Source organism: Apus apus, chromosome 2, assembly GCF_020740795.1.
Source record: "Apus apus isolate bApuApu2 chromosome 2, bApuApu2.pri.cur, whole genome shotgun sequence".
NCBI classification, from domain to species: Eukaryota; Metazoa; Chordata; class Aves; order Apodiformes; family Apodidae; genus Apus; species Apus apus.
Genome location: NC_067283.1, coordinates 142494312 through 142515391, shown reverse-complemented (window position 1 = coordinate 142515391; position 21080 = coordinate 142494312). Strand labels below are relative to the sequence as shown.

Below are 21080 nucleotides of genomic sequence, written 5' to 3'. Positions count from 1 at the left end.
CGTGGCCTGAATTCTATTTAGAAACAGTTAGTTCCTCCTCTTAATTATAAACTGTGGCTTAAACCACAAAATACTGTAGTACTATAAATCCATCTTTTTCTTATTGGTTATTCTTATTGTATGACTGAAACAAACTGGAGAGCACTACGTCTCCTTGCTTTATTGCTTGTTGTTTTGCATTCCCCATCAGATTGACTCCTGTGTCCTCCCTGAATTAAACACTTGCCTTCTTTTTGGCAAAGTATTTCTGCTCCCTCTCATTAGCCATCTCTGGACCCAGACCAGATTCACTTGTGAGAGCATTAGAGGCTGACTGAGCAGTGCCATTCATATCCCACCACTGAGTTCTAATGGTCCTTTCTTCCTCCTTCATCCCATTCCTTTCTTTTTTTTTTCCCCTTATGACAGTTGCTATATGTCTAGCTATAGTGCAGAGTCAGTTGCTTTGCAGGTCATCGCCTCTTCCAGGTCTCTGCATATTAAAACACTTTGAAAATAAAATATAAGGAGATGGGGGCAGGTAGGGCACTTCTGCCTCCTCATGTACTTGCCTTAAATATTGCTGCTAAAAATATGTGGAGACAAACATAAAAAGTGTTGTTTTAAAATTGATAGTGTGCCCTGAGACACACTATCACTCTCCTCCAGCTTTACTGGTCTGCCAACCTAATTCACCCACCCTCAGAATAGCTGGCTGGTCCTACTCGTTTAATTAGGAAGAGTGCTGCCAGCACTCTTGATTCCCACTGAGACCATCCTGCTCGGCTGTCAAACCCCACAGGAGGTACTGTCCCGAACATGGCCCGCAGCCCTTTCGCAGAGGCTTGATGCTGCTGCTGATGGTATCCTGCTGCTCCAGCGCACATGGCCATGAGCAGTTACTTGATTTATGGAGCCTGCTGTGAGCACGTAGCCCTGGTGGCACGAAAACAGGCTTGGGTGCATCTCGACAGCCCCCCGGGGTTTGCAGTGCTGAGATCTGGCTGCCATTCCTAGCTCAGCCACTGACCCTGTTGTGTGATGTTATTTTTTTAATGCATTACAGTTAGAGCACCTTTCAGTGTAGGAGCAATCTCTTATGCATACATACATCTAGAAGAACTGTAACTTGGTCTTAATTGACCGTGTTGCAACTGCAGTGTAATGAATGATAATAAAAATAATAAGCTACTTGTCAAGCAAAGAAACCAACTGTTTAGTGTTAACTTTTTCAAGAAGTAAATCTGTGCCCAGTGTATACAAAGTATTTTTTTGTTTGTGCTAATAAAATGCCTGGAGAGTTAGTAACTAGGGAAGGGCTGTTTTTTTGGTGGTTGTTGCTGTTGTTGGGTGATTTTTACTAAGCACAACAGCCCATCTCTCTGCTTTTGAGAAGGTTGAGTGGAGCTGTGACTGATGCCACACGATGGTGAGTGATACAATCTCTCCAGTACCTGGCAGAATTGAATCCAGCTGTCATATTTTGTACTCACACAACTATTGAGCTGGGGGGGTGGTGAAGCAAACAGTTCAATGCAGCAATCAAGAACAAGGCATCAGCTTTTTCCTTTAGACTTGCCTTGCACAAGTGCAGTCAGTTAGAACTTGAGAGTTCCCAGCCCATGGTACTTCCTGCTGAGGAGGTGGGAGGAGCAGGGCTGTCTGTGGATGTAATTCCCAATAACAAATGGCATTGCTTGGGCTGAGAGAAGAGTTTTGCCTGTGCTGATGGTGGATTATTTGTGTATGTAAATTCTGTTGCAAGTTAAATGGATGTGGGAACCTCTCAGGATATTCATGTTTCCACACTAGGTGTAGTAGCTTGGTGTTGCAAATGTATTCCCTGCAAGTTTACACCAAACATGCAAAAACAAATTAAAAATAGAGAAATACAAACACATTTTCTCATTAGGGGATATAAGTATGTGCTGACTGTAGTACAAATATAATTTTTATTCCATTTGTGTAACCTTTGGTATTTTAATGAAGTCCTGTTCCTGTGTACAGCGTATGGTTCACTGTCAGATAATTTAACACTAAGAAAATCTGCCTTGAATAAATTAGAATATATTTGCAAATTAATTGGTTAATTAGATTTTAGACATCTCTAGAGGACAGGAGAGAAACAGATGTGTGCAAAAGCCACACAGATAGTTTGGGAATGAGTGTTTCTTATAGGGTTTTATCACTCAGTTTTGTGAAAAACAGCCTTTTGTGGGTGCCAAAGATTAAAACCCCTTTGACTTTAAATGCAGAACATTAAACTCTGATTTCTGTGATACTGCTGATTTTTATTTTTTTTTTCTGAGGCATGGGTAGAGCTGTTTGGACCTGTTAGCTGAATGACTGCACTCAGAATAGGCAAGCTACCTCTTGAGCTGCTTTTTTCCTGACGACTAAGAGTATCTGTGAAGCTGTCTGGAAATCCTCTGACCTAACACTGGCAGATTAGCAGAGAGATGCCAGCTGGCATCGTGGTGAAGTCAGGGAACTCATAAGAAGAAGCAGATCTAAGATGGAGCCCAAGATTTAGAAGAATGGTCACCGAAGAAGGAGAGCTGACAGGGCAGGTTTTTTTCTCAGCTATGTCGGTGTAAATCCAGAGCAACTCCACTGAGATTCACACCAGAGTAACTGAGAGCAGAATCTGGCCAACATCATCCACTTGACCTCAGGAGAGGGCTCAGATGGGGAATAGCTCACTTACCTTCTTCTTACAAGCCTTTTGCACCTAATTTTCAGAGCGGCATTAATTCAGTTTTGCTTGGTTTGGGGACATGGTACAATCATACACTAATGAGCAATTTACTTTTACTGATTGGTAAAAGTAATTAGAAATTCTGCTACCAAAATCTGCACTTGTGTATTTGTTATTAGCTTAGACCCCTTCAGAAACGAGCTCTGATTAAACCTTGTTTGGAAATTGACGGAACTCAAATTTTAAGAACTAGAGTTGCTCCAGAAGCTGAGTGGGAAAGGATTTTCAGCTTAAAAGCAGTGCAACAGCTCCCTGCAATCTGGACTGATCCTAAGAGCAGCAAAGCTGGGTACGTGACATTACTTTGATCTATTTTTCACCTTTGCTGAAACGTTCCTGCTGGCTAAGCCCAAATCAGAAGACATTGATCAGTTCTTCTTGGAAGACAGCCGGTGATCGCATTACTGCTTTTGCAGTTTTATCTCCAGGATCCCAGTTTGGGTGTATTCAGAACCATTTGGCAGAAACCTCACCATTAAAAGCAATATTTGCAATGTACAGTAAGACAAACAAGAGTCCATTTGTGTGCGTCATCAATCATTTTACAAACAGTCCTTGGGCTAAGCACAAAACTCACCCAGTACTGGCTGTTCAGGGTCACGATACAGACGTCAGAGGCAGAAGCATTTTTCCTTCTGGCATAACCTTTGTTAGGCACCGAGACCCTGATGCTGCTGGGAAGAGCCTTCAAGTCATGTTCTTTCTTTGACCTTGGTGTGTTTTTCTAAGCAGCAGACAGAGAGAAGTAAAAGCCTTGTTGCTGTTGATGTGTGAAAACCACAGCCAGATTTCTCCAAGGCCAGAGGCTGAAGCTCGGGGGTGAGGTTACAGAGGTGCTCCTGCTGCTGCAGTGGGCAGAAGGCACAGAAGGAGCCTGCGGGGCCGCCTGGGCACAAGCGCCATGTGTCCTTGGCCCAGGACTGCTGTCAGCAGCCTCATGCCCTCGGGAGGAGAGCACAGCTTTTAGCAGGGCTGTTGCAGACCAGGATGTGCAAAAACCTGGCTGTGGTGACTTTGATGCACTAATTCATGAGAGTGGGCTGGCCCCTGAGGGCAGCCTGGCTCAGCAGTGTGGGGGTAAGAGCCTTGCGTGGCAGGATCATGCCTGCAAGCTGCTGTCATGTCCTTTGGGGACCCAGCTACTGCCAGGTCCCAGCCAGCCCATAGGGATGTCTCTAGGGGTGCTTGGCCTTTCAATCCTGATTAAACCCAGAGCCTGGCTCTCCCTTCACAGGCAGGGAGCTCCTGTTCCCACTCAGCATCTGGCTGTCTCCTGAGCCTGCTCCTTTCTAACCTTGTCACTTCTTTGCTCTCCTATGGAGCAGGGGTTTACTGAGTTTTCCACTGCTTGGAAGTTAAATTGAGTGAGACAGGTACCAGCTTTTAGTGGGATCTGGTTTGTATTACTGGGGAAGCAGGACTGCACCACTGCACCTGGGACGCTGTGGAGCAGCCTATCCTCCCGTCCAGCTGAAGCTGCCCTTCGCTCCACATTTAGCACATGCAGATTAGTTAAGTTCCTGAAAATGAGTAAAAGTGTAGGTGCATTAAGACCCAAGGCTAAGAGACTGGTGGTTTACAGCTGTGATGATTATAAACAGCTACAGAGGATGTACATGGATATTTCCCTGCAGCATTCGTCTAAATGCACAGTGATTCAGTAACTGTGTGCTGTGCCCTTGGGCAAGATGAATTTGCACATTTGTTAGGAGTCTGGGGGCTGAGGAGATACCCAAAAATTACTGTCTACGATAAAATTCACAGAGTAATGGGTTAACATCATCTGCTGTAACTTCTCTATGGGGCTTTTGTCAGATCTCTCATTCAGGCAGTGTTTGCTGAGGCTTTTGACATTTGTGGCAGCGCTGGGATAGGCAGTAAGGTCGTGTGTCACTTTAAAGGCTTAATTTTTTCCAAATTCCTCACAAAACTGGAGCTGAAAGCTCTCTCATGAATTTCTTGGGGAATTTGCTGAGGCAGCAGTTATGTTACCCTTCAAAACTCCATGGAAAAGGTCGCTGCAGAACCACACCAAACCTGTTAGTCAGAGAAGAGAGCAGGGGGCGGAGAAACACTGTGAGCCAGGCTAAGTCCAAAGCTCCTCTCGGTGCCAGCTGAGCAGAGCTGGAAGACACCTGTGGAAACCACAGCCAGCTCAAGATGCTGAGGTGTGGGCAAGGCACAACCCACATGTCTCCTCACCTGGTCGGGTTTCCGCCGAAGATGTATTTATTCAGCAGAGCAAGAAAACCCAAAGCAGAGAAAGGTATAAATGAAGAAAACTGCATTTGTGAGGTGTGACTGCAGTGCTCAGACCTTCCTCCCCTCTGAATGCAGACCTGGGGGATGATAAAACATGCCAGGAACTGCCTTCAAATTTATTTCTTGTTCTTTCTCGGTTTCTGCAAACCTCCCATACCAGAATATTAATGTGTGATGAGAAGCTAGGTTTAAAAAGGACTGCTCACTGTAAAACATAATAAACACTGGTGTTCCCAACTAAATTATAGAGGACCTGGTATATTTTGTGGAAAAACTGGCTGCATTACTAGATAGAGTTCATAAACCTTGGAAAGGTGGAGGGAGGCAGAAGCAAAATATTCTGCATAAGGAAAATGTGATTGTGGTAATGACTGCTAATCTCTAGGCTTCCAGTTTTATCCATTTGTGTTTCCAATATCTGCAGATGAACTCAGAAGGGTTTTAGTAATCCATTAAAAAAGATAATTTTAAAATTTCCACGTAAGTATAACTATTTGTTTGTTTTAATTTTTCCTCCTTCACCCCTGCTAATTTCTGGATGTCTGTCTCTATTAAGTTTACCAAAGTCATAATCAGTCAACTCAGATCATCCTTGTGGAAAAGTCTTTAAGAAGAGTCTTATAGGAATGAAGCCATTTGAGACCTGTAGAAATGTAGCACTGATCTCTGTACAACAATAGGTACTTTTTCAACTGCCCTGTTCATCAGATAAGTGGTTCTTGAGCAAGTTGAATGTGTTGGTCTGAAGTAGCAAAAATCCTGAAAGTTATTTGTTATTAATGTAGTCTGTTACTGTTTAGTCCTACAGAATTCATTGTAACTCTAGTAGAGGGATCTAAGTAGTGCTTGGGTTGCTTATCAGAAGATACTGTGGCTTTTCATGTCCCCATGCGTTTCACTACTAAACTAATTGGATGAAGTTTGCATGACGGATTATTGGAGGAAGAGGTTTTGTGCTCAGGATGATCAGAAAGCACCAGATACTAGTAGCTTTTACAGAAAATGGAAGGCCAGATGGACCAGGAGATTACTCCGTCTGATCTCCTGTGCAGTGCATCCCATTTCGTGTCACCCCTTCACCCCTGTATCCAGTGACTGGGGTGAGCTGCAGCGTATCCTCCGGCAAAGCACTCGCTTACCGTTTCAAGAGATCACTTAATGGAGGAGCTACCATCTCATGGCAGTTTGCTTCAGTAGTTAAAATACCTTCAGTGCAAGGGCTTTAGTACAGATTTTTGTTGATGTTTGTTTCACTTTTAACTTCCACCTCTTGATTCTTCTTGTGCCGTTTTTCAACAGGTTGAAGAACTCTCAGTTCCTTTTCTTTTACTCCCTGTAGAGCCACTTACAAACTGTAATCAAGCTGCTTCTTCCTCTTCTCTGATAAGCTGAACAAGCTGAGGCCTTTAAGTCTCTCTCAGAAGTGTATTTACTACAGTCCCTTAAATAACTTTTCTGTCCCTTTTCTCTGTCTTCAATTATTCAGCATCTTTCTAAAATGTGGGGGTATTAGCACTGGATGTTTTCTGGTATCTGCCTCACTGACTCTGGGCACACTGAACAATTTCTTCTTTGTGTGTGCAACATGGCTGATATGTCTAAGGATTCAGTTGCTCTTCTGTAACAGCCTTGAGCTTCTTGTCCATGGTGACCCACTAATCCTTTACAGAATTGCTCCTTTCTGAGGTAAAAAGTCTTGTTTCAGATGCCTAGCATTACAGAGGACTTTGGTTTACTGTGTTTTATAGTCTCTTAAACAGTATGTAAAAGATGTCTGCACTGCATGAGGATGCTTCAAAAAACCTGGTCCATGTCTGCACCTTTTTAGCCTCTGATGTTGGCAGAAGTTGCTGATGCATCTAACACGTGATTTGAGGCACTGCTGTAGGAAAATGCCTGTATCACAGCCCATCTGGAGTCTGAGAAAGGGAGCTGGGGGAGAACAGCTGCTCGGAAGTTTGCAGAGAGAGCTCACGGTCTCATTTGTACCCCTAGGAGACAAGGCACACAAAGCCCAGACTCAGCTGGGAACTGTGCAGACTGTTCTGCCAGCACAGGTTGCTGAAGTTTATAAGAGGTAGGAAGCTGAAGCTACCCTGATACAGAAGCCTCCTTTACAAGGATGTCTTTGTACCTGCTCAATGCTTATCTCTGGAAGGTTCAAAAATTTATTAAGTTTTAAATTTTAAGACTAATATCAAAATTAGCACACCTTTATAAAAAAGCAGTCCAGCTGCATGCTGCACTGCATCATCGCATGGCCCCTCTTGCAGTCAACATCATTCCCCTCCATCTGTTGGCTGTTAGCACTTGGCCGAAGAGCTGTTGTTCCTCCAACTAATCTGATCACTTCTGGCATCCCCTCATAAGCCCTTTTGTCTGGACGGTCATGTTTTCCTTGACAATCTGCAGGTCTGTCTCTGGTCAGAGCACTCGCATGTCAATGTCTTTCCCTTTCCATTTGTCCTTGCACCTGAATTGCTGGAGAAGGTATAAAAAGGCAGTGCAGGGCAGGGAGCAGCTGGGGAGCAAAGGGCTTTTTATCCAGGCAGTGCCAGACTGGCCCTGCACATTTCCCAGCGGGACTGGAGAAGATGCCTGGCTGTATCCCAGCAGGGCTGGGGTTGGTAGAGCTGCTCCCAGCTGTAAGTGTGGTGTAGGTATGCTCCAGCTACTGACAGCAGAGCAGAATTGCAAGTACATTTGGGAGTTCCCTGCCCTGCAACCCTGGAGTTCATTCAAGGTGTATCAGTTTCTGGCATACCACAGGAGAAGGTGCCACCTTGCATCTAACTTGACCTGTGCTTCTCATTACGGTTCTGGCTGCAAAACCTGGTGAGCTTGATATTTCCTTGCTGAGGTGTAAAACTTCTCATGGCTAAACCTTTACTTAGGGTAGAGACTCCTCCCTCCAAAAGAGACTCCTTTCAAGCTTGCACAACCTAATAAATAATTCTGAGACAACTGAATTTGTTGGTTTCCTTAAAGAAACATAATTATTTTAAAATGACAAACTCGTCCCTTTGTTGATAAATGTTTTATATGCTTGCTGCTGTGCCTGAATAGTTTATGTAAATAATGTATTAGCTCACAAACAGACGTAGCACGTTCAGGCAGACACTGCCCAGCGGGGCAGGAATGCTAAAAAAGCAAAACATGATTCTGTGCAGTGCTGAGCACTGAGAGCAGGAGTGGACATCAACAGGGAGCAAGAAACACCATTTGCATCTCTTAGGGTTGGTCCTGACTTAGCTCAAATGCCTGACCCTGTGGTGATGCATTAGGGCTACACATGCGAGCAGTCAGGCATTCACCCTCAGCAGGTATGTGGTTTCCCTGGGACTCAGGAGCAAAATGCAAAGCAGCGCTCAGAGCTGTGACGTGGTCTGGTTTGCGGAGTGTTTGGCACTTAGATTTGCAGACAGATTTTCAAAAGACTCGCTTTGCATCCTCGAGAAGAGCTCTCCATAAAAATGAGGTTTTGAATTTGCTTTGGTTGGTTGTTTCTTTAGCTTTCTTCTCTAAATGGGCCTTGATTTTCAAAAAAGTGCTTTTGCAAAAATCGTATGTGAGGTTCTTTGTGTGTCAGCACAGGGTCAGGCAAGAGAAGAAGGATATGCACATGCATCAGTGGTTTCCAGATGGAAATCCTGTGTAAATAGTGCAGAAGTGTGTACATGTAAGTATGCATGGATGCGAATGTGCTTGTGGGGTTTTTTAGACGGCAATTTTGCTTGCTCAGGCTAGGACCTTAAAGTCCCATGTGCCACCATGGTCAATCATAGAATCATAGAAAGGTTTGGGTTGGAAGGGTCCTTCAAAAATAATCTAGTCCTACCTGCCTGCTGTGTGCAGGGACATCTTTCAATAGATGTGGTTGCTCAAAGTCCCGACTAACCTGACCTTCCAATAATGGAGCATCCAAAACTTCTCTGGGCAACCTGTTCCAGTGTCTCAACACCCTCAAGGTAAAATATTTCTTCCAATCCATTCTAAACCTACCCTCTTTCAGTTTGAAACCATTACCCCTTGTTCTGTTGAAAGGCCCTACTGAATGGAGTATAGTCACCCCGATCTGGTGTAACATCAACTGAAGACCACTGGAGTTGCCTAAATAACCCTATAAAGTGTGGAAACCACCTGACAAAAGCAAGCTGCAATTCTGAACTTGCACTTACTAGTGTGGGGCTTATGTTTTCCTCTGGCTTAGGAGAAGCGAGTCTGGCTCCAAAGGGGAGCTGGTGATGCAGAGATGCAGAGGAACCATGCTCTTTTTTAGCTGCTTTTTTTGCTGAGAAGAGCAAATAAAAGAAAACTTTGATTTTACTGTAGTCAGCAGAAGTGAGCAAGCACAGAGAAGGAGCAGATCTGCAGAGTGACAGATCTCATTGTACCTGGCTGCTCTGTGAAGCACAGCCCTAGTTATTGAACTGCACATAGGTTGGCCTGATTTAGCTTTATGTTAAAACTGGGGACAGGAATGGAAGGCATCACTGAAAAACAGTTATCAGTGCATTTTTATATTTATCCCTTCTATCTCCTCTTTTCTCTCTCTTAGAAAATCAAAATTATGTAATACTTACTTTATTTGCTGCCTGTAGTAGAGAATAAATTTGCAGAGTGCCTTTCCACAGTTCACACTCCTGCACTGCTGTTTTGCAGAAGTTAGTCCTCATGAAGTTCAGAAGATCAGCACCCACTGTTAGTGGAAACCCATCCTGGACTGTAACAGTGCTGGGATTTCTCTCTAAAGTTCAGTGCTACAAAATATAAATATATGGAATTAAGGTTCTTTACCTCTGCCCCCCTCCTTTGTGTCCTACTCTTATTTTTGAGGTAGCTTTGGCTCATTTATAGAAAGGAGAAATAAAATTGAGGTCCTGAGATGAAGGCAAGTGTGAGAACCAATAAACAACCAAAATACTGAATTATCTAGATACGTTGTAGTGTTACCACTCCTGGGGACTAAATCCTGAGGAGTAAGATGCAGCTGACTTCTTATGAGTAAAAATAGATCACTTCTCTGTTTCATTCTAAGTTATTCCGTGGATTTACTGAACTAATTTTTCCTCCAAGCATGGTCACATTTTGGGTCAGCATGCCTAGACAACATGGGACTCTGCCAACAGTTTCTGTAAAGTCCCTCTTTTTTTTTTTTTTTTTTTTTTTTTTTTTTTTTCCTGGAAACAGATCCAGTCATTCATAGAAATGAACTCCTGCATAATTAGAGACAGTATTGGACATCATCTCTGCTTTCCATTTTTAGATGTTGTGTCTGGAGGACTATAACTTTTAAAGATGCCAACAAGCCACTTAGGAGCTCGATAGCTGTAATGGGAAAATCTGTGGAGCTGAATAGAAAATGATAAGCTTCATAAGGACTATTCTGAATCGGTTGGTAAAGAGCTCAGCTAGACATTCAAAACAAGAATGCAAGTGATAACCCCTTCTAATTCAATCTTCAGGGGGTTGTACTTTCTCTACTATCCTGCTGAAATCCCAGTCCTAGAGGCAGCTTAATAGAGAGGACAGTGTCCTTTATGCCAGAGTCCTTTGGTTTCTTCTGGGTCCAGTTATTGGACTGTGGCATAAGCAGGTGCTGAGCAGTGTTTTTATTCATATTTTACCATCCAAGGCTTATAATCAACCATTTCTTTTTCTAGGTTAATTAAAACATTCAGTAGCCCCAGATACTGAAGCATGAAACTCCAGAAAACTGATCCTCTTCAGCATTTTTTAATCTCAAGTTTTAAATAAGGAGCTATTGAAAAATAATTAAGAAAGATTTGGAGGCTTTTTTTTTTTTTCTTTTTTTTTTTTGACAGGCAGGGGGGAATCATTGGCTTCAGAGCCTGCAGGTGTTGACAGGTGAGAGGTCTCACAATAAGCCTTTTATTTCTCCACACTCTGAGGCTTTCAGGTATGTTCTGTAATCTCAAAATTAGAGTGGGTGGCAGAAGAGCTAAAATTTGTTTCTTTGTTCAGAAAATGCAGTATGGAGTTTGCTTTGTTTGGGCCTTTAATCCAAACTGATGCCTTAATAACTGAAATTCTAGTCCCAACTACCCTCCCATGAACAGGGGCATCTTCCACTAGACCAGGTTGCTCAAAGCCTCATCCAGCCTGACAATGAACACTTCCAGGGAGGGCATATCCACAACTTCTCTGCACAACCTCTTCCAGTGTCTCACCACCTTCATGATAAAAAAAAATCTTCCTAATGTCCAATCTAAATCTACCCTCTTTCAATTTAAAAGCATTTCCCTTGTCCTGTCACTACCCCCTGGCAAAAAATTCCCTTTCCATCTTTCTTATAAGCCCCCTATGTATACTGAAAATCTGCAGTAAGGTCTTCCCAGAGCTGTATCTTCTCTAGGATGAACAATTTAACTCTTTCAGCCTTTCTTCATAGGAGTGGTGCTCCAGTGCTCTTTGTCCAAGTCCTTCTTATATTGGGAGACCCAGAACTAGATGCAGGGTAGGGTCTCACCGTAATGGAGTAGAGGGGGAGAATTGACCTGCTGGCCATGTTTCTTTTGATGCAGCCCAGGGTATTAGTTCTCTGTTGAAATGCCAAAGCACTCTGTCAAGAGTTAGATTTTGCTTTCGACTTGCTCCTCCATTTTTCTATGCAGAGTACTGTGAAACAAGGCTAAGTAGACGAAGCCCAAGTTCAGGCTGTATGGCAGTTTCCCATCAGTGAAACGGAGATACTGCTTTGTTCTCATGCTGGCAGTTTGAGGTTCTTTATATTAAAATATTCAAAAGAAAATGTATGATCTCCAGAAAATGGCACGTAGAGGTGCCATAATGATGCAAAGTGTTGGCATAATTTATTTTTAGAAGAATCATGTTAGAAAGAGCTTGCCTGAACCACTGGATTATCTTTACAGGTTGGACTTATCTTTATCCAGTAAGAGTCTAGCAGCTTGATGGGCAATAAGTGACAGACAGGCACATTTCAGGCAAAGAGGACTCAGATATGTTTATATCACCTCAAAGGGGGTGGCAGGGAGGTGGATCCATGTAAAATCTTACCCTGTGGCTGTGTGTGTGTCCCTGTGCGTGTGAGCATCATCATCTTCAATGCTTTCCCACTGGCCTGGAGGGTGTTGAATTCACAATATGTGGTGCTGCATTTACATTCCTTAGGAGATGCAAGTGAGCATTTGCTTCCTCGTGGACTTTTCTTATTCAGGCATGTTGTGAATTTTCTTGCTGCCAGCACAGCGAGGTGCTGCTGTGAAACAGGCTCTTTTAGAGGACTTCAAAGCCTAGGAGCCAGCATTTGGTTTTAGAAGTGTTACACGATGCTATTAGCAGGTTGTGGGTAACTGGGGCGTAACGCTGCCTAGAGAGGCACCTTGGCAAGGTTTGCCTCTGACACACTGTATATGAACCCGCTCTGGCACACTTGTTGAGCAAGCAGTTATCTTTAAGCATCACATTATGTTGGTGAGAACACTCTTGCCACTGCTTAAGACTACTTGTTCTAAGTGGCACATCTGCTATACTGGGAGCCAGTTGGATAGTATTTGGCAGTCCAAATGTTGTGCATGCTTTGCATGCACCAAATAGATTTACAGGGCATTCTGTGTAAATATTTAGACAAAAATTGTTAGAGCATTTTATTTGGTAGAATGTACCTTGACTTTAACTTCCATGTGCCAATGTTTCTGTGCATAATATCAAAGTGAACTGAATCCAACCATGACGTCACTGAGGACTTTAAAGATTATTTAAATTTCAGTGGTTACTGTCCATCTTAACTGTAGCAAAGTTCCTTTAGCAGCACATGAAAGTGAAAACTCTACTTCCCTGTTTTTCTGTCTTAATCCAGCCTTCTGAACTAAAAGGAAGTGCTGGTGTGGAAAGGAGAAAACCGTTGTACCTTGACATTAGTTGCTGAATGTTTGCAGAGTTCCATTTCCATTGCTCGGCCTGGAAGAAAAGTGCATGATTTTCGTTAATTTAGCAGCATTTTCAGATTGGGCTCATGCCCATACCTGTCCTCAGCTGTCACCTGTGTGCTACAACCACTGTTCACACATGCTGCTCCTGTACTTACACTGGAGCATCCCTTGCAGTCCTGCAGCCAGGGCAGTGTGGCAGTGGTGGCCATGGTAATGAACCAGGCTGAAAGAAATACTCCAATGGCTGCCTTTCAGCACTTGGCAAGAAAATCCTTTTTATGTTAGTTTCAAGGTCGTCAGATATCATTATAGCCAAGTATTAAAAAATTCAAAGAAAGGAGGCAGTGTGTTTGATTTATAGAATAATTATCTAGCTTTAGCTCTAACTTGGCTTTGGCAATGGTTTTGCAAGCACTCGAAAATTAAATCCATTTTTTATGGCACTACAAGGTATTATCTCACAGCAAATGATAATTAAACACCTGTGAAATCAATTAGCCCTTTAAGCAGGGGGAAAAAAAAAGTATCCCAATTATGTTTTTGCACCTCCAAACTTTCTAATTCCAGAGCCAGTGCTTGCAGAGAGGGAGATGAACTGCCAGCCAGTTTCCTGTTAACCAGCATGAAGATCACCCCAAAGCATCGAGCAGCTGTAAATCCAGGAGTGAGCAGTTCATGGCCACGGCCCCTCCCAGGCAGGCTGAGCTAGCCTTTGCAGCTCAGTCTTAGGCAGCTATCTATCTGATGCACAGCTGAGCTGCCAGCTTCTCTACAAAGACAGTTACTCACTTGACTTTTTTCAAAAGCGAGTTTTACTTGACAGTTTATTTAAAAGCCAACATCCCTTAATGGGAAGCCAAGCAATGAGACACTCTGTGTGACCAAGTGTGTCTCTTTCTAGGCTCTCCAGCTGGTAGTTCACAGCCATCTGCAGTAACGTCCATCCACAGAAAACTGGGCCATTGGTTATTAGCTGAAACTGAATATACTGAAAAATTGGGAAATACTTCACCATTTAGCCTTTTGTTGTAGGTGTTTAATATCTACATTTGTTGTAGCACTTAAACTATGAATAATAGACTTTTGGATGATGCAGCATGTGTTTGTGGGTTCGCAGATTCAGGGAGGGAGCCCTGGAAATAGTTGGTTAAGTGCCATAGCAGGTTTTGGCTCAGAAAACAAAAAAACAGCTCTAGTTCCATTTGACATCTATGACACTACGTGCTGATACTCCCTGCCAGAGATGAGCTCCAGCATCTTCCAAAAGGTGGATTCCGTGTGACATGTACTGCTGCTGGATTAAACCTGTTGTATTTGGTTTGGATTCTGCTTCTGTATTTCCATTTGAATTTTGATAGCCATAATACACCACTGTTTTTCAGGGAGTGCTGTGTCTCCAGGGAGGAGGGAAGCAGGGTTAGTATTCCCAAAGGTTGTCTAGCTGCTGGAATAGCCAGCTAGGTTTAGTCTTAGGTTTTCCATCTATGAACTGGGGATGGTGATGGTATCCCATATCAGTGTTCAGAGGATTAGATAAGAAAATATGTACACTGCTTGGTGATTCATATGTGATGGGTGACATGGCTAGATAAAGTAGGACAATCATTGCATCTGGATATCTGGACGTATCTGCTGGTCTAAACAGACAGCATCTTTCTAGAACTCTCTTCAATGGTGATGATGTGGCTTTTGAAAAAAATATTTTATATTGAAGTTGGTAATGAAAATCTTTCCTAGGGTAGTTTATAATCTCTTAAGTGTAGTGACATGGGGAAACGCTTAAGCTTTAAGAAGGAATGTGTGGCATGGCTGATTAGTCACTGCAGACCCTCTGCAGCCTGCCAGGCTCTTTGGGATAATGGTGAACCAGGAATCTCAAGCAGCCCTTTAATCCACGTGCTGACTGACAAGGTCAGCACATCAGAAAGAAAAAAAAATAAAAATAAAGGAGGGGGATGGGGAAAGACAGAAGCAATGTGTTGGATCAAGAAGTTAAAATGGTAGGAGCGTTTGGCTGAGGGGTGTTTCTTCTTCAAATAATTGCACACACAATGTTGCAGTGTTTACACCTGCGTGATAGATGGGGCTAAACATGTTTTCTCAGCTACGGGTGGTAGCAGGGAGGGGATATTTCAATTAAAGAGTGAATAAATTAGAATTGATTACAAATAGAGCTATTTGTTTATGCTGCCTAAAAAGGTATTACCTGTGAACATGGTGCACTTAATCATTATGGAAGGAAGCCTGAAAGTTAATGAAACACATTGCTGATCCTTAGAGAGGAATGTGAGCTTTGGGTTAAATCTGTAGCTATTTTAGCTATAAAGCCTCAACTGTCATTCTAAAGGCATATGCTTTGTGGAATTTAACATGTTTGTATGATGCAGCTGAGGCCCAGGCCAAGTCAACCCTAAAATCAGCAGTAAAGTGTTACCTCTGTGCAAGTGTGCAGAATGAAGGAATACAGGAATATTAGGAATAAGCATGTGCCCCCCTGCCCAGCAGTCTTCTAACGTGAAAACCAGGAGCTTTGTGGAAATAAATATCCTCTGAGCAAAGAACTGGTCTCCTTTCAAAGCTTTTCTGCAGTCAATGCTGATGAAGATAAACTGCTGTCAGCAAAAGAAGGAAAGTACCAGAAAGAGGGAGACACCAAAGCAGCAGCAGGAAGGAAGAAACGCCCGGCGGGGCTGCCTGCGTGGTGCCCTGCAGTGCTGGGGAGATGGCAGCTCCACCACCATTCAGACCATGGCTTGGTTGTGGCACACACAGTTGTCTCTCTAGTTCCTCAGCTGTAAAGTCTCCACAGCTGGGTAAAACCAGAGCATCTGGATAGGCAGGTAATGCAGAGCTGTCCCCACAAGCTGACAGCTCTGGGTTTGCAGAAACCACAGCAATGCAAACTGGAAGACCGTAGCAAATCTCCCTGCCATTCTTAGGCGTTACCAGTTAGTGGAAATAAGTAGTTCTGAAAACAGTTATAACCCCCATTGTCAGGGGAGAAGAAAAAGAGGAGGCTCTGGAAGAACCTCTTCTAAACACTGGACCATTTTCTCTGTAACTTAAGACCCCTCCACCAGTTGTGAGCAGGCTTATGATACTTCATTGCCTCCCTGAGGCCTTGTTGAGATTAGTCAGTGAAGCCAGTAGGGAAATCAAGCTTGTCCTTGATGCAATACTGGTATTTGCAATAAATGCGAGATCAGTACTTAATGTACAAGTGCCCTGTTGTATCTGAGAGGGTGCTCCTGGATTTCTGCGCCAGCTCTGATTTCTCTTCTGAACAAGCAAAGGAGAAATTTCCAAGTCCAGCAAAGATTTAGCTGAGATACCTACCTTTAATCATTGAGATGATCTCACTGACTTCACTGGAAACATTTCAAGTCAACATTAAGGAAAGTGCAGAGATGCTTAGAGGTGACTGTGTACAAATATGCCAATTGTACTTAGCAATTTTCTCTCCCTGACAAAACACCTGCAAACCTCAAACCTTCTGCTGCAGGCATGGTTCCTGCAGGGCTGATGGGGGAGGAGTCTGAAACTGAGGGTTGCCTTGTTACCTTCTACTCCCTGCATGGCGTGTGGGCTAGAGCTTAATTCACCAAGTGATATTTTTGTGGCCAAGGTCTCCTCTGAGTGCTGCCTGGCAGTCTGAGAAAAACATGAAATCATCTGTTCTGCAAACTCAACTCTGAAGGACTGTTTGCTACATTATTTCCTCCGCAAGCTATGCTTCAAATTACAAAGCTATGCTTGCAACTTGACAGAGATGTTTATGTGTTCGTGGCTGTCTGCATGTGTTGTGAAAGGCATTTCCAAATTCATACTCAAACATACTGGGCTATCTTTTGTCCTTCAGCTAAGGCAGGTGCCACTGTTGCTTTGCATGCTACCCATGAACTAGTAGGAGTAAAATTAGCACCTTGCATTGAAGGATTTAAAAGTGATGCTTGATCCTGGAGTGGTCTCTGAGGGGGATTAAACTGGAAATCTATCCCTTAGCACTGTGCTCGAAGATCATGTCAAGTCACTGAAAAACATTTGGGTTGAAATTGCAGGGAAATGTGTTCATGAGAAGAATCCCTCGTGCAATTCATTTGCTGCAGCCTCTCTTGATGCATTTGGCTTTGCTCTGGGTCTACTCCTGTTGTATTCGCAGGTTCTCCCAGAAGTGAGTGGAAATTTTGTGCCCATTCATCAAGGTTAGGATGAGGCTCTCTGAACATATGATGTAGATAAATTGCTTGATGACCATGAACCGTGCTATTCCGGAACGCAGCAATAAATCACACGTTAGGCTTTAAAGCGCACAAAGGGGAGCAAGGCAGGAACTGGTTTCCGGGTGGGAAATGGTCAACAAAATAATTTTTTGTTTGTTTGTTTGTAAATCTATCCTGATATCAAAAAAATTAGATATGAAAGAAAAGATGCCCCATATAAGATGTTGCTGGCATACAGAGAACTCACTTGCAGTGGCCTTGTTCTCTGCTTTTCTTTGTATTCTGGTTCCGTCATTGACGTTCTGTGGATATTGTTGCACTCTGAGGTATTAACAGGATTTTACATTTTTAGCTGGCTAATGATGGGGGACCTCTGACTGGCATATTCTAGCCCTACGGGGTTTCTATTTTTGATATTTATTAACATTATCTGTCATACAATATACAGTGAAAGCGATGAGCCTCAGACCTCTGGATATGTAAAAAAAGAATGCTTAAAAATGGCAACTTTGTTATTCTTTCAGCATTCCAGTTTCCTGATATTTTCCCCTGTGTGCTGTGTCACTGCTGGCTGGTGAGCTGGGACATGGCTGCCAATCAATATCCCACACAAAGAAAAAATAAATAAATTACTGCCACTCAGATGTAATATGTATATATATTTTTTAACCAATGTTGAGATACAATTAAAAAAAAATAGTACTTTGAAGTCCGTTTTGTAGTTTTAATTCATGCAATGAGGTTTTTTATTTTACTCTCAGAGGAGATAATCCGTTCACAGTGACCTTTTCTTGTGCAAATTAGCTATACACGCTTGTTTAAGCAAATGGGCCTTTGCAAGATGTCTTTTCCTAAAGAGAGAGTTTATAATTGAAAATTGGCTTACTCCCATCCGTAAATCCAGACTTTTTATATATAAGGTATAATCTCATATATGTATGTATATATATATACACACATACAAAAAAAAATTGCTTTGCCTGCAGATTACAGTTAAATTAGACTATTAGTGTTAGAAACTTCCAGTGCCACAAGCTACTGTCATAATAACATCTGTCTGCAGAGTGCAGGACACTGTGGAGAATGGAGGGTATTTAATCTGGATCCTTTTGTCTCAAACAAGGTCGATGCCATTCACAGTTCCATGGGTTTGCCAGAAGTACAATTAGCTTATAACAAGCTCCAACCTGTTAGGATTTGATGTGTGATTTTGGTGACTGGTTTTGTGGGGATTGATGAAATAGGAAAAAAAAACCAGGAGTGTCTATGAGCACTCTTAAGTTTTAATTTGGAGGAGGAGGGGTCATTGCAGCTATGTGGTTACTTGCCAAAATGTGGCAGTTTATCCCTCTCACCACACCTGACGACAACTACCAAGTGAGTCATTGTAACCCCCTGTCCCTTTTTTAGTGCCTGCTTGGTAAGAGAAGATTTCTTGGGCATAGTTTGAATATGTTTTTCCTTTGTACAAACCTCTTGCACAGAAATGAACACAGGTGTGCATGACTTTGACTAAATCTGAATAGAAATCATGGTCACAGAAGTGCTGCAACAATTTTTTGGGTGTCAAAATATTTAATGTAAATTTGTTAGAACTAGTGTGTGACTGTTTGTATAGAAATGGCTGATTATTGCAAAGGCAAAATTACTTCCTTTGTTCTCAGTTTCATTACCTTTCTTCCCAGCCCTCTCCCATGGTGGTTGCTTCTGAGGATGAGCAAAAAGGAGCCGGGGAGATGGCTGGCACACGTGTGCACAGAGGGAGCTAGTTAACCTGGTGATGAGCGGTCTTGCTTGGGGATGATTTTGTCCAGATGTGTCTCAACAGCTGTTTGCATTTTCACGCCCAGTTACTCTAGGATTTGCCTCTAATTGAATTTTCTCTTTTCTCCCCTGTTCTTGTTAGGTATGATTACCGTGAAATGCTGCACAATGCCACTTTCTGTCTGGTTCCCCGTGGCCGCAGGCTGGGCTCTTTCAGGTTTCTGGAAGCCTTGCAGGTAAGAGCTGCAGTTTAAAGCATTGGCTACACTGGCTGCAATTCAGCATGCAATAGCAAGGAGGTGGGAAACATGTTTCATTTCCCTAGTGGACAGTAATCCACTTTGCAAAAGCCTCTATTCATACTTTTGGAGCAATTGGCAGCTTCTTCCCAAGAGGCACTGAGCACTGAGCTCATCTGAAGGCTGAATTGCCTTGCCTCCAGGAAGAGTTTCCCTGGATGTACTGATGCTGAGAGGTTGGACCACGTTAGAGCAGTATTTTACCAAGCTGTGAGACTTCCCATGGGAGACACTGGCCTCTACAAGTAAGCCCCAGGGCAGTAGAAATAGCTTTTTGTTTTCATTTAACCAAAACAGACCTGCTTATGCATTGCCTGTCTTGAGATGGTGCTTGCTGACCATGCAGAAGGTGGCCTGGAGGTTGTGAAGCCCCATATGGAAACCTCCCATGAAGGTGCATATACACTGATCTCAGGGAGCTTGCAGTGTGCCTGGGACAGCACCTGAATCCCCTTCACCTTTTAAAAACATTTTGGTTAATGGTCTCCCTTTTTTGCTGCTGCCAGAGGGCAATACATAGAGGCTCTGTAGTCACTGTGGCAGGGGGCTTGGCAGCACAGTGGTAAAGCCTGACACTGACCTACGTCTACTGCAGTGAGTGTGACTTTTTTCAGCTCAGCCCTGGGGTCCTGAATCTTTAGTCAACCATACAGAGCATCTTGGGAGATGCTGCAGCACCCGTCTGGACTGGCATCTGGATTGCCATGGGGGCTGGAGTGGAGGGAAGGGGAGGCTGAGGTGCTTCTTGGTGTCAGTGAGATGGCAGATGAGGACACCTTACAGAGTCTGCCTCTTGCTATCCTTTTGCCATTTGGGAAGTGTCCTAACCTTGGCAGTTAAGCTGTTAGTAAGTAGCACAAGATCAACTTTCTTCATCAACCATGAAATATCCCAGAGGGTATTAAGGACTATTGTTTACCACAGTGCAGAGCAGGATTCAGATACCTAAATGTAGGTGTATAATGTAATTTTAGAAGCTCAGGAGTACTCTTCTGGCTTTCTGCTTCTTCTCGAGTAGTTCTCCAGTAGATACTGTATCATATCTACAAGCCTTTGATGGGTTTCTTGGATACCCTAGAGCATCCCAAATGCAATGGACACTTAAGTTTAACCACTGAACCCCTCACCTACTGTCACATTTGAGACCCAAGTTCTGGACAGTCAATTACCTATTTGCTCCTACTCAGAAGAAGATTAATTGCCTGCAAAGTGCTGTTCCCTCTCCAGCCTCTTTGGAGGAAGAAGTAGGACTGTCTTATTTGGGATGAGAAGTCACTTTGGATCCTCCTGAAGTGCAGTGCTCAGCTCTTCTCTCATCTGGGCCACAAGTTATGCAGCTTCTGTTAAATACATCATCTCAGGAGAAGAAAGCAGGGAGCATATCTCACTGTACAGAACTTGAAGGCTCCAGATCAACGATGATAAAATGCAGGCACTGAGTATTTTCCTAGCAGTCTAGCAGCAGTATTCACCGATTATGATTAATTCCCAATTTCTGTCTGGCTCCAGGGCATGTTGAAAGACATAATCCACATTAGTGGAATGTTTTAAATGTGAAAACACATTGCTAAGTGTTTTCTAGTTGTTGGTTTTTTTCATGCACTAATGTAATTTCGTTGCAGAAGATCACAGTTCTTTACACATTGTAACTACTGCTGTAATGCAGAGATTTGAACAGTCTAAGATCCAGCGTGTAATACATGTTACCAAGGAAGGTACAGCAGCCTGAAAGGTCCCCATAGCCTTTGTACCATCTTTTGGGAGGTATGCACAGGTCTGAACCCTTGTCTGAACCAAATTCAGAGCACTTAAAGAATCATAGAATCATAGAATGGTGTGAGTTGAAAGGGACCTTTACAAGTGATCTAGTCCAACCCCCCTGCGG

The 21080-nt window shown here is 43.1% G+C and overlaps 1 protein-coding gene across 1 annotated transcript in view; it reads left to right on the top strand.

Annotated features, from left to right (window-relative positions):
• EXT1 (exostosin glycosyltransferase 1) overlaps positions 1–21080 on the top strand; it is a 178266-nt gene that overhangs the window by 134134 nt on the left and 23052 nt on the right. The window contains exon 2 of the mRNA XM_051609790.1: positions 19039–19132. Coding sequence (XP_051465750.1) covers positions 19039–19132 — 94 coding nt within the window. The remainder of the gene's footprint in view (positions 1–19038; positions 19133–21080) is intronic.